The sequence below is a fragment of the Equus quagga genome, chromosome 5 (assembly GCF_021613505.1).
Source record: "Equus quagga isolate Etosha38 chromosome 5, UCLA_HA_Equagga_1.0, whole genome shotgun sequence".
Taxonomy (NCBI): Eukaryota; Metazoa; Chordata; class Mammalia; order Perissodactyla; family Equidae; genus Equus; species Equus quagga.
The window spans coordinates 59247020-59261467 of NC_060271.1; the positions used below are offsets into that span (position 1 = coordinate 59247020).

General features: G+C 44.7%; 1 protein-coding gene across 7 annotated transcripts in view; it reads right to left on the minus strand.

Annotated features, from left to right (window-relative positions):
* VWA3B (von Willebrand factor A domain containing 3B) overlaps positions 1 to 14448 on the minus strand; it is a 189442-nt gene that overhangs the window by 138596 nt on the left and 36398 nt on the right. For all 7 annotated transcript variants that reach the window (XM_046660379.1, XM_046660380.1, XM_046660378.1 and 4 more), the window contains exon 8: positions 298 to 423. In XM_046660379.1, the coding sequence (XP_046516335.1) occupies positions 298 to 423 (126 nt within the window). The remainder of the gene's footprint in view (positions 1 to 297; positions 424 to 14448) is intronic.

Here is a 14448-nt window from a genome sequence, read left to right on the forward strand (position 1 = left end):
TTTTCACAACTGAGCCCAGTCCTGAGGTCTCTTTTCTTCTATTACAATAGTTCCTGAATAGAATCTGCTTTTACCACTTTAACTACTGTCCAGCTCTGGTTTTTCTGACAACCTACATATACGCACACACACACACGCACACACACACACTATAGCACAGCTCTGGAAGCTCTCCTCAGGAGCTCCTCACAGCTGGCCTCAGGAGCTCTCCTTGGTAAGGAGCATGGAAACAGTCCCCCATCCGCAACGACTAACGGTCATGACTCTTTCACACTCGTCACCACAAACAGCACCCACCACAGTCCGTTGTGGCCACGGCGGACTTGGGAAGCTCAGCCACCAGCCTCTGAATCTGGGCCAGCGTGCTGCAGGCTTCCTCCATCTCCTTCCAAATGAGAAACACGTCCTCTCTGACCCCGGCTCCTGGGAACGGAAACACAGCGTGAGTGGGCGGCTGTGGCAGGCCTGAGAACTCTCTGGTAGTCCCAGCAGGACTGGCATATCCTAGCCAACTTTCTAGAACATTTCTGAACATCAAATTCCACTTTCTCCACTAATCTCTTTCTGGGACTCCAAACTGAAATCCCTAAGGAAATGCTGTCACCTCAAGAAATCCTTGTATGGATGCAATAAATCCTTGTAAAGTAAATATTTGTAGTAGCCAGAATATTTTAAGATAAATTATTGGTAATACTCAAATAAGATAAGGAATAAAAATATTCAAAAGCACCTAATAAAAGCCAGGGGATCACTTTGAGGGAGAGAAATTCAATAGTACGTGAAAATAACAACCCCTAACCCTTTCTTGATTTAGCTGAGATTTCCTGCTTCTTTGAAACCAACAGCATAAGTCTTTATTTTCCCTAATGTAATAAAATTCTTTGGCCACTTTTTCTGGAACTCGCTGTCTCAGTTCAGGGTTAGGTTTGCCTGTATGACATTTTTTTTAAGTGATATGGCTTCATTAATATAGATATTTACGTCACTCTCACAATCAGTCAGTCAATAGGATTTCATCCCATGGGAAGAGGTGCAAGGCTGGGATGGAGGCTCTGCCTTCCAGGCTCTAACAGATCAGTAGTTTCCAGAGGATACGGAGGGTGTAGGAGGAGGAAATGGGTGTGACTATAAAAGTACAACATGAGGGAACCTGTGGTGGTATCTTCACTGTATCAACATCAATGTCCTGCTGTGATATTGTCCTGTAGTTTTGCAAGATGTTACTGTGGGAGGAAACTGGGTAAAGGGTACGTGGGATCTCTCTATTACTTCTTACAACTATGTGTGAACCTACAATTATCTCCAAGTGCCTCTCAGCCAGAGCCTGCTGTGTACACGAGGCCAGCAGTGACTCCACAGTTGGAAGATGCCACCCACCCATTTTCAGTGGCATCTATGGGCCCAGCCACCAGCCTAGCACTACTCAAGGCATTGTGGGGGCTACAGGGCAGTCTCTGCTCTGAGGTTGCTCCTAATATAGTAGTACAGGTAAGAATTTAGCAGATGTATTTAGAGGGTCTAGTTTTAAAAATTCCATTCCAATAAAAAATTTAATTAAAAAACCCACAACTCTGTTTCACAGACTGTACACAGTCTGCTCGGAGAACACTAATGGTGTCATCATTAAAGTAAGTGGGGTGCAAATTCTCTAATGATAAATACCTTTTTGGGGTACCTGCTATATGCCTCGCATTGTGCTTGGAAATTTCTAAACATTTTCTCATTTCTCTTCATCACAACTCTGCAGGCAAATTCTATTCCTGTCCCCATTTTACAGCTGCATAAACTGAGGCAGAAAATGTTGTCCAAGGTCACACCATCAATGAGTGGCAGAGCCCGAAGTCAAACCCAAGTTAGTGTGATTAAACCAACTCAGCCGCTCTGACTAGTTGTCCTGGAAAAGGGATGCATGGTTACAGAGGGGGCACTGCAGCCCAGCCCCCAGCTGTTGATGAGACCCCCACTTGCCAAGACTGTCTACATAACAGTTCACAGATGCCCAAGATCCCACAGCCACAGAGAATGAGAGACCACAATCAGGTCTAGGGATGACCCGGGCGATTCATCCACCCAGGACAGACCAGGGCAGACCAGAGTTGATGCTTCCGGCTCTTCAAACATAGTCAAGAAGGGCAGGGCAGAAGTACAGGGACACCAGAGCTCTGGCCCCCCCGAAGTTGGTCAGATCAAGTGAGAGAGTATTAATAGCTGTGATCATAAAGAAGCAAGTGACAAGCTCTGACAGAGACGGATGGCCACCACGGCTTTGCAGCCATCAACAGTCCAAGGAGTGAAACGTGATGTGTACCCAGCTCTGTGCTGGAACTCCGAAAATACCACACGCTGCTGCCAAATGCAAACCTGAAGCTCACAGGACTTCCTGACGGCGGGAAAAGCAAGACTGCCTTCCAGCTGCCTGCCTCAGCACGGAGGCGCTAAGTAGCAGGATTCTCTCTGTAAAAGTTTCAAACGAGTCAAGGCTTTCCATTTCCCCCAGAGTTGTCCATAACATCTTAAGAGGGAGCGTACCACAAGTCAGCCTCAAAGGAAAATTTTCCAAAGAAATACAGCTGACTCTTGATGATCCAGGGACGGGAAAGTGTGTTAAAGGGCAGCAGTGGCGGGGACGGGCTCCCCTGCGCAGGTAGTAATTAGGGTTATCGCCACACTTGTTTCGTCACTGTAATTAGGCAGCTACAGATTCCTACGATGGTGATCAGACAACAAAACAACTCAAAACTATCCCTTTAACTAGCTTTGCTTTAAAAACAAAACCAGCTATCGAATAAGAAAAGCCTCAGGGCAGTGAAAAGCATAACTTAGAATGGAGAGGCTTATTTCAAGTTGTTCCACAGCAGTGAGGAAGAGCTACCATTTTGATCAGAGCCACTTCTAAGGGACTTAGCTGGACTATCAGACAGCTGCAGGCAAGGGAGACAGCTCCGCTGGAAAAACAGGAGGGAGGACGAGGCACAGGAAATCCAGTGTTCAGACAGCTCTGTGAATTTGAAATTCTCCAGGCCCGACCAGAGAGGGGAAGAAACAACAATGAAGCCTTATGGATCTTGACCATCAAGGGATAAGCCAGCCAAGGCCTGAGATGCACAGAAGCAGGATATGGTTCCCCACAGAGACATCTAGGTGACCTAAAAGATCCTCCGACCCTAATGGCCCCCTCCTGCACCAACCCCTGACATCCCCCATATGCCGTGCGATGATCATTTGAAAGCTGCAGAATGCTGACATCAGCTGGGAGAGACGTCATATTAAGCTGCTGCTTTTCATCAGCATCCGGTATAGATTCTTCAGACTGGCTAGTTTTACAAATGAAACAAGACCCAGGACAGATACGTTTCAATGTGTCATGGGAAGAGCCCATTGAGTACTTGCCACAAACACCACCTGCCTGTCAAAACTTCCCTGTCTCACCTGCAGGATGAAGTCCAGTTGTCAGAGTCCAGTTCATTAATCTATTCGTTTAGCAAATATTTGTTAAGCATCTACTATGCGGTGAGTGGGCACTGCCAGTGCTGGAGATGAGTCCAGGGTTCAAGGCCTCCCATAACACTCCCTCTAACACTCTGCCACCATGAACCGGGCAGAGCACTGTGCTCCCAGCCCTCCAGGGCCCCTGTCCTCCCACCGTCCTCTCGTAAAGGGATTCACTCACCTAGCCCCACCCTTCATTCAAGGCACGGTCCTGCCTCCACCATCAAGCTCTGCCCAGCCGCCCCTGGAAACAGTGATCTGCCTCCTGCTCCCTCTCAGCTCCCAGGGAACGGAGCGGCCACAACCACTGTTCTCAGTCTTTTGCTGCCAGGACACACTCTCAGGCCAGGCCATCAGGTGGTCTGATAGTACATGTGATGCCCGGCTGCCTGACACTCCAACCTCCGATTCCAAAGAACACAAAGAAGCATCGGCCAGGATGGTGGATTAGCATATGCATGACCTTGAATCCAGTCTAATTTAAGTCAATCCTTCACAAACATGATGTTCTATTTTTAGGAGGCAGCTGCCCACAACACAGCTCACCACTCAGCAGCGTGTCCATGGCCGCCCTGCTGTCAAGAGCTGAGGCCTCCTACAGTATCAGCATTCAGCCTTGGGTTACTGGTGACGTTTGCACAGGCTGACTTTGTCCACTGGACTGTAAATGTCTTCTGCATGGGGACAATGTCCTTTCTTTCTTTGTATCCTCCATAGCACTCAGCACAAGATCCAGTGTTTTGGTAAGGATTTCTATCCTTTCTTGTTTTTGTTTTTCCTTATTACAATGACACAATTATCAAGCACCTAATGCACTCTTTTCTCAAAGAATCGCCCTGCCTCGTGATGGACAGCCCCTGATACTGCAAGAAGCTCTTCTGAGTGGTATGGAACAGACCTATATCATTTGAGCGTGTGGCTTTGCCCTAGGCATTCCAGAAACTAGCAATGATATGCCCTAAAGCAGTAAGTGATTTCCTTTTAGATCCTTGTGCCACAGCTGGGCAAGGCTCCCCCCATGTACCCGAAACACTAGCATTCCAAGGGCAGGAGGGGAAAGGCGATTAGAAAAGGCACTGGTCTGAGGACAATTAAATGTAGTACCGGGAGAGGGCAATCCAGAAATTAAAACCACCCTCGGCCACCCTGAATCCCAGGCCATCCCTAGGTCCTCTATGGGCTCCTTTCTCTGTGGCCCTTTCCCCAGCGCCCAGGACTCCCGGGTGAAGAATGGGCCCAGCTGGGTGGAGACGTCGCCATCTGCCTGAGCCCTAACCGCCTATCCAGTCATGAGGATCTAAAAGGCAGCATTTTCAGGAAAAAGCAGCATATACTTCTACTTTCAGAAAGCAACATAATATTCAAAATAGTTAACAAACTATTAAATTAATTAAAAGGTGTCTAAAATTCCCAGAAAGCTAAAATTATAATGTAGATCTGGTGAAAGGGGACATATTACATCCATAAAGGGTTTGAAAGTGGTGCAATCAGTAGTTTTATTTTTGTTTTTTTTTTTATTAAGGTTATGAAAGTTAACATCCTTGTGAAATTACAGTTGTACATCATTATTAGTCGTGTTATAGGTACACCACTTCACCCCTAGTGCCCTCCCCCCACCCCTCGTTTCCCCTGGTAACCACCAATCAATTCTCTTTGTCTATATGTTAACTTCCACCTATGAGTGGAGTCATACAGAGTTCTTCTTTCTCTATCTGGCTTATTTCACTCAACATAATACCCTCAAGGTCTATCCATGTTGTTGTGAATGGGATGACTTTGTCCTTTTTTATGGCTGAGTAGTATTTCATTGTATATATATACCACATCTTCTTTATCCAATCATCAGTTGCTGGGCACTTAGGTTGGTTCCATGACTTGGCTATTGTGAATAATGCTGCGATGAACATAGGGGTGCAAAGAACTTTTGGAATTGCTGATTTCAGGTTCTTAGGATAGATACCCAGTAGTGGGATGGCTGGGTCATAAGGTATTTCTATTCTTAATTTTTTGAGGAATCTCCATACTGTTTTCCATGGTGGCTGCACCAGTTTGCATTCCCACCAACAGTGTATGAGAGTTCCCTTTTCTCCACAGCCTCTCCAACATTTGTCACTCTTGGTTTTGGATATTTTTGCCATTCTAACAGGTGTAAGGTGATATCTTAGTGTAGTTTTGATTTGCATTTCCCTGATGATTAGTGATGATGAACATTTTTTCATGTGTCTATTGGTCGTCCGTATATCTTCTTTGGAGAAATATCTGTTCACGTCCCCTGCCCATTTTGTAATTGGGTTGTTTGATTTTTTTATTGTTGAGTTGTGTGAGTTCTTTGTATATTATGGAGATTAACCCTTTGTCGGATAAATAACTTGTGAATATTTTTTCCCAATTAGTGGGCTGTTTTTTTTGTTTCAATCCTGTTTTCCCTAGCTTTGAAGAAGCTCTTTAGTCTGATGAAGTCCCATTTGTTTATTCTTTCTATTGTTTCCCTCATGTGAGGGGTTATGGTGTCCGAAAAGATTCTTTTGAAGCTAATGTCAAAGAGCGTACTGCCAATATTCTCTTCTAGAAGACTTATTGTTTCAGGCCTAATCTTTAGGTCTTTGATCCATTTTGAGTTTATTTTAGTAAATGGTGAAAAAGAATGGTTGATTTTCATTCTTTTACATGTGGCTGTCCAGTTTTCCCAGCACCATTTGTTGAAGAGATTTTCTTTCCTCCATTGTAGGCCCTCAGCTCCTTTGTCAAAGATTAGCTGTCCATAGATGTGTGGTTTTATTTCTGGGCTTTCAATTCTGTTCCATTGATCTGTGCATCTGTTTTTGTACCAGTACCATGCTGTTTTGATTACTGTAGCTTTGTAGTATGTTTTGAAGTCAGGGATTGTGATGCCCCTGGCTTTCTTCTTCTTTCTCAGGATTGCTTTAGAAATTCGGGGTCTTTTGTTGCCCCATATGAATTTTAGGATTCTTTGTTCAATTTCTGTAAAGAATGACATTGGAATTCTGATTGGGATAGTGCTGAATCTGTAGATTGCTTTAGGTTGTATGGACATTTTAACTATGTTTATTCTTCCAATCCATGTGCATGGAATGTCTTTCCATCTCTTTATGTCGTCATCGATTTCTTTCAAGAAGGTCTTGTAGTTTTCGTTGTATAGATCTTTCACTTCCTTGGCTAAATTTATCCCAAGGTATTTTATTCTTTTTGTTGCGATCGTGAATGGGATTGAGTTCTTGAGATCTTTTTCTGTTAGTTCATTGTTAGCATACAGAAATGCTACTGATTTATGTATGTTGATTTTATACCCTGCAACTTTGCTGTAGTTGTTGATTGTTTCTAATAGTTTTTCTATGGATTCTTTGGGGTTTTCTATATATAAGATCATGTCGTCTGCAAACAGCGAGAGTTTTACTTCTTCGTTGCCTATTTGGATTCCTTTTACTTCTTTTTCCTGCCGAATTGCTCTGGCCAAAACCTCCAGTACTATGTTGAATAAGAGTGGTGAAAGTGGGCACCCTTGTCTTGTTCCTGTTCTGAGAGGGATGGGTTTCAGTTTTCGTCTGTTGAGTATGATGTTGGCTGTGGGTTTGTCATATATGGCCTTTATTATGTTGAGGTGCAATCAGCAGTTTTTGTTGTAATGGAAAAATTCCCTGTTACTTGCATTAAGATGTTCTGTTGTCGAGAGGTCACTGAACACCTGCTGGCTTGATTGGGCTTGATCTGGCCCCAGGGCTCTAACCGCTGAGGTGAGCGTGGAGCTGCGCTCAGTCTCAGCCATGGAAATTACCATGAATTAATGTAAAGCAAACAGAGTCGTTTTGCCATCTGGATATATGTCTAATGTTTTCTTGGGGCAATGAATATATGTGTTTCACAGAGCGATTTCAAATACCATGTATGGGCAACTCTCAATAGGTGGAGCGCTTCTAAGCAGAGAACTGTAAAGTGCAATGTAATGCAGCCTAACAGTCCAATCTTCACCTAGAAAACCTCTTAAAGAGGAACTATCACTATTCTGGTAAAGAGCAGGTGCTCCAGCAAACTCAGTAAGAAGCGCTGACCGCAGGCTCTGGGTGTCCCTGGGCAAGCAGGCGATAAAGACAAGAGCACAAGGAGAGAGAAGAACATCTAAAGAAAAAATGCCCATCACTAAAGTTGAGTTGAATAAGCCTATTCTATTTAGAATAGGTCATACTTTTTAAAAGACACCAACTCAAAGGGTAAATGTTTTAATGAAAAGTAAATTCAGGGGAAATTTAGAGAAAGATTTCCTTAGAGGAAATTTATCAGAATTGTTGCTTTTGAGTTTTTCCATCGCAAAAAGACCCAAACTTCTTTTGGATCTAAGGGAGCCACAGTGCACAAAAAGAATGCAAGATGCTCACAGAACTGACCCCTGATTCTGTCATCCAACTGAATCAACAGAGAAACAGTGAGGCTGGGACTACTGTCATTGGACAGCAACCCCACACCAGCATCTGCGCAGCCTCCTGGCCTCAATGGAAGCCTGTTTTTGTGAAAATGAGTCATGTGGGCTCGTGGGGACGGGGTCTCACTCACAAGGCTCTGCCAGGTCATCAGGAAGGAGCAAGTTCTAGGAGACTAATTGTTTTCTTCAAACTCACAAGAGACTGACTTAGAAACCAGGAAGCCAATTATTTAAAAATATTCTCTTCTCAGCAGGACATCTTCTAGGAGAATCATCATTCACTCACTTATCCATGAAAACTTGGTCAATGTCTGTTCTGTTTGGGCACTGGAAACACAGAGCCAACAGGAAGCAGGCCCAGCTTTGAAGAGGCTCTGGCTCCAGGGTGGTCGTCCCAAAGTGTGGTCCTTAGAGCCTGTGTCAGAGCCTCCTGAGCTGCTTGTCAAAAGGCAGATTCCTAGGCCCCACCCCGGACTCATTCTGAGGGTGGAGTTCCAGGAAACGATTCTCTTAAAAGCATCCCAGTGATTCTTTTGCCACAAAAGTTTGTGAAGCTTTAGTCTCATGGTGAGACAGGCGTGTAAATTAAATAATTTCCATCCAAAATATTCTTGGGGACAATAAAAGTTGAGTGATTTCCAGGAGCAACACTCTATACCCTATTCCCTCTTTCCACCCTAAGGAAATGCTCCCCTAAGAAGTCGGGGCTCTTTTTCCCCTTCACAGTGCGGGGGAGTCCCTGACATGCCATCTTCTGGGTACCCATTCTGGGCCACTTCTCACTGACACAGTTCACAACACTCTACCATGTCTAAGAGTGTCGTTTATTTTAGATGTATTTTATAATGGCTGCTTCTTGCTGATACACAGAGGAGGGAGAAAGAACAGGAAACTAAAGTTTACTATGGACCTACTATGTGCCACTGTGCTGGGCACTTAAACACATTACCTCGTTTACTCTCACGACAATCACATAAGTAGGGCTGATCATCCCCATTTTACAGATGAGCAAACTGTGGTTCAGAGAAATTAAGGGACTTGCCCAAGGCCACTAGCTAATAAGTAGTCAAGTCAGGATTCAACCTCTGTCCCCAAAGCCCATACTCTCCACACTGGGACACTGTCCGTGTGGATCCTCGCCAATCATCACAGTGCAAGGTCTATGTAGGGAAACCTCATCTGCTACGTATTGGTTGTTTTCAGTTTCCTTCAAGGGGCTTATTGACTCATCTCTTCCTGGGATGAACCAATCTGTAATTCCGATCTGTAGGTGACGATGGTGGTGAGCTGTATCACCAGGGCCTAACGTGACATCCTGATGAGTAACAGCACACACCTGCTGGCTTAGCTCTAATCTGCCTGCCCCGGGATTGGCAGTCACCCCAGGACAGGCCTGACGGGGTTACCAAGCCTGCGAGCTCTCCAGTGTTGCTTCTACTATCTGCACGTTTGTCTCCCGTATCAAACTGTGACTTCCTTGAAGACAGAACTATGTTGAGCTGTCTTAGTAACTGCTTTCCTTGGTACATCCCCGCCTCCTGGGAGATACTTCCAATAGGCTGTTGGAGAACACAAGCTTATTGAGGAGAGGGACTTCCTTTTCTCATCACAGCATCCCCAGAGCTCAGCGCAGTGCCAGACTTTCAAACAACTGTGGATGGGATCTCTCACCCTGAAATCCGAGCAAGCTTGTTCAAATGCAACCAGAAATCTACACTAGCTCTTCTTCCGAGTAACTCATTTCAATTTTAAAAAGCTTTTTGAGGGGCTTCTCCATGCCTCATGCTTCGTTAGGTGACGCAACATGCCTGGACCCACTCGATTATTTCAGCACGATTCTAAGAGATTGCCTGTGGTGGTGACTGAAGGACCTGGCTGAACCCGCCACTGATTGCTGCCAACAGGGGGCTACAGCGAGCGGCGGAGGGGTCCTGGGAGAGGCTGTGCTGCAGCCAGGAGCCAAGAATAAAACAAGGAACCCAGGACTTACACCCACCACGGGCGAAGGAACATGGGGTTCCCAGCCCTTCGGGGGGGCTCACTCTCCAGTTGGGAAAACTCAACCTTCACATCCAACAGGTGAGGGCGTGACCTCAGGGAAAACGAGGGGCCGGTGAGCAGTTCTGAAGTTCTGCACCAGGCTCCCAGAGGTATGGTGGGAGGGAGCAACTTTTAAATCATCAACCAGAAGCACGACGGACATTCGAAGGGTTTGGGGTTCCCTGACTAGGAACCTTGTCTTTTATTCCTTTTTGAATCTCTTCCTCACCCCTAACGAGACTCTAAAGCACACAGAAGGCATTTAATAAATGTTGTCAACTAACCAGAGGATTGTCTCATGGCAGCCATGAAAAAAATGCAAAGCAACCCATTGTTAGAAGCAGCAGGACTCTGGGGATAATGAAAGTCTCTCAGCCTTATAAGCTATAAGGTGGCAACAGTTTTGGAAGCGCAGCTGCTCCGGCTCCACCCATGGAGTTAACCTGAATTCCAGGGAGAAGGAAGGAGACCTCTGAGAGAGCCTGCTGCTGTCAGGGAGCTGTAAACAGGCACCAGTCAGGGCTTCCAAATTAAATCAGAGATTAGACACAGGGAAGCAGCGCCAAGCCCGAGTGACGGGCCAGGAAACATTAAATATCTAATTAAAGATCACAGTGTCTTCCAAGAATGGGACTTGGTTATTTTTTCTCTTTCAGCCCAACAGCCCAAACACATCTTAAAGTAAATAAAGTTTAGTTTCATAATATTTAGTTTTAGTTCATGCATTTTTTTCTCTACCAACACAAAAAAGTGCAGTTCCCAAAGGTGGAATCAACCACATTTTTATGGCTACACCGCTTTTGGACTCAAGAATAACAGTCATGGAGCAGAGCAGCTTTTCTAACCCCATTTTGCCAGGAGTCCTGGACACAAACAAAAATACTCTCTGCAAAAATTGCCTTTTCCTATTACCCAATACTCACTCCTTTTTCCTTATTCATTGCAAAGTCCTTCTCTTGTCCCATAAGCGAAATACGGTAGTGAGCACACTGAACACTGGCCGGTTCTGACCAGTCAGCAGGGCCCGGCCAGCGTGCTGTGCTGAGAGCGGTGAGGTGAGGACAGGCTCGGTGGGAAGGGGTCACGATAGACTGGTTAGCGATGGCTGTAGTGGGCGGGGGCGGCCGGGCAGTGAAAGGTGTTGCTCTGCCCAACCCCAATCTCCTGGAACCGTGAGAGGCTTCTCGGCTGTGGGTTCTCTTGGTTGCATGTATGAAACCGTGCTAAACTTAAACCTGTGCCCCAGCTGTCTGCAGCTTGCCGCCTGCTGCTCCTCAGGTATAAAGCCTGGTGCTCTGGCTTGAAGCGGGAGCTCAGAGCTCTGACCATGGCTGCCAGCGTGGGCGCTCATCCTACCACTGGAGCGCCTTGAATTTCCAAATCTGAAGAGCCTGATACCACCGGCCATCTAAAATAAGTCCACTGTCACTTCACCGATGAGTCCAGATCCTGGGCAGCTGCATCGATGCTGAAGTTATTTCCCTTTTTTAGTCTGATGCTAGGTCCTCAGTGAAAATTTCTACTCTAATATGATTTTACTTATCTATATTTAGTATTTCAGTTTAATTAAATTTTTCAAGGATAAAACAGGAAGAAAGAACCAAAATAAAAGATGAGGTGTGCTCTGAACCAAGAGATCAAAAGCCTTTTTCCTTCCTAAGACGAAGTCTCCAGCCCACTAAATAGAGCCCTCGCCCTGGGCGCCTGGGGCATTCATCACCTAAGGGGTAGCTCCCCACAGGATTAGGATGGTGCCCCTTAAAGATACCGTCCCTGGAAAGCACCAGCGGTTAAGTTCCTTCCCAAGGCAGTAATAACCCAGTCCCCATCCAGAACAATCCATCCCTACATGAAAGCTTCGGAGAATTGAAAAGTTCCATGTCCGATCTACAAATAGTCCTCTCACTGAGCCCAGTCTGACAACACGGAAGTGTGTGAAAGCCATGCTCAGAAAGGGCCCCACCATATAACCCTGCTTATCACTTCCAGTAGAAGAACAGGGGTTCCCGATTTCCTCTGGATAGGTCCCAGAGGCCTGCCCCTAGGATCAACCTTGAAAATGGATCTTCCTCCCATCAGGACACAGCTTAACAGCATAGCATTCACTTCCTAGGTCCAAATTCTGGTTCCCATCCATCATTATGCATGCAAGTAAACTGGATAGTGTCATGATTATTCTGAAAGTGGTCTTTCCAACAGAGGCTGCCATATCCTGTTGGATTCTTTTCCTTTCTAGAACCATTGTCTACAATAAAAGCCCACTTGGAATCCCAAAAGGAAACTAACATTAATTGAATGCCAGTTTTGTACTAAACATTTCCATGTGTGTTATATGCTTTAGTTCTCCAACAACCATATGAGGTAAATGTTATTATTCCATTCTTATAACTCAGGGAACATATCTCAAAAAGGTTAGGTAACTTGCCTATGGTCACACGAGTAGTTAGTAGCAAAAGTAGGATTTGAATCCAGGTTTGATTCCAAAGTTGATTCACTCTCCAGCAAACATTGTTTCCAAACCAAAAAAGAATCACATAAGAACAAAAGATGTGATAGCTTGCATTACTGTTCAGCAAATATTTACTTCCCTCCCTATCTCAGTGTGAGTGGAGTAGACCTCCCCATCCCATGGATGTTGGACTTGGTCATATGATTTGCTTTGACCAACAGAATATTAGTGACTGTGTCATGAGCAGGGGCCTTAGCATGGTTGCATGGTTTGGCTTGGCTCTTGTGCACATGCTACTCACCACAATAAGAATACACCCTGGATAGCACTACTTCAAGCAGGGCAAGTGAGTCCTAGATTAGTCAAACTGCAGTTGATCTGCAGACCTGTGATCAAAAATAACAGCTAAAATTTTTCCAAATTTGATTAAAACTATAAACCAACAGGTCCAGGAAGCTCAACTAACCCCAGGTGCAATATTTATGTCATTAGAATTGGAGGGGACACTTGGTGGCGTGTTTTGCTCTTGAAAAGAAATGGTGAGAGCCTTCAGAAAGCAAAAGGAGAAACAGAAAGGAGGAGCCAGGGAGGATGTACGTCAGTCTTTCCTCAACCTCTAGACGTCAGTAGCATCTATTAAAATCACACCTAATGAAGAGTATGAGAGGAGCGTGGTTGGAGGGAATAAACAGAGGAGCTGAATTTTCATCCAGGCTAATGTAGAAAAACCAGACTCAGCACAGGCAGAGGATCCCAGAGGGCAACGGGAATGGAAGGGTATGCCTCCTTCTCTACAGGTTCAAGGAAATCCAGGAGGAAGGTCTTTAGACAGCACCCGACTGCAGAATCGGGGTTAGCAGCAATTTTCTCTTGATTCCTGAGGTGGGCAGGCACCACCATCTGCACAAGTGCTCAGAGGGGCTAACACAATAGGTGCCATGAAGCTTAGTCCTCGTCCTGTCCTCTCTCGAAATATTCTTGATAGCCAAAGAAGATTGACCATGAGCTCTTGGGAGGCAATGTAAGAAAAACTTCAAACGTAATGCACTATTTAATGTACCACCCTAAGCAGCACACACTGTCCACGTCAAAACACTGGAAAAACTTTCCATCGCCTGAAAAGAGCAGTGCTGGAAAAACAAACAGAAAAAAATTCCATCTGGGGGGAAATTCTTCTAAGGAATTAATGTACACATAAGAATCCAAAGCAGGCACAGAATAAACAAATGATTGTACACGATGTATCTCTTGTCCTTGAAATGAAGCAAAAAACAAGACGAATTACTCTCAGCCTACAACCATGTTTTGCTTTCTTAGAGGAAGAGTGTGATGTAAGGAATCACCCCAAAATACAAGGCCTAAAGCTGGTAATAATTCACACGCGATGAATTTATCTGCAGGTACTATTACAACTGATTTATCAAACTCATTACAAGAAAGGCAGATTGCTACGAATATGTTACCAACAAGTAACAAATGTCAAAATTAAATGAAACTAGAATTTCTGGCAATGCATTTATCTAATTTATCCAGTCTCTACTAATTTAAGTTGGAGCAGTCCAAAGGACTGTCGAAACTTTAGAGAATGATTATAGCCTTTTAAATCTCCAAGTGATAATGGGTACAAATGCATTATTATTGTTCCAAATTTTAAAGGCTTTAATACACTGACAAGAAAAGCTGCAGTAAGCAAACTGCTGATACAGCTCAATGTTTTGTTTTCCTTTCAAACTGAACCCCTGGACCCACCCAAATCTATACTAATAAACAGCATTGGGGGAGGAGTGAAAAAAAGGAAAAAAGAGAAAGGAAGGAAGGAACATATATTTGGGGAAAAAAATAAAAAGCTTAAAACGTCGATGGATATTACGAGAAAAGGAGAGTGTGTTGAGCAAGAGAGCACAGAAACTAAACAGACATGTGCTCTCCCCTTAGAAGAATCAGTCCAGCAATGCACAAAATGAAGGTTTATTCGGATAATATCAAACCCATTTTTCACGTCTACAATAAACATACAGGGCAGATAGAAGAACAA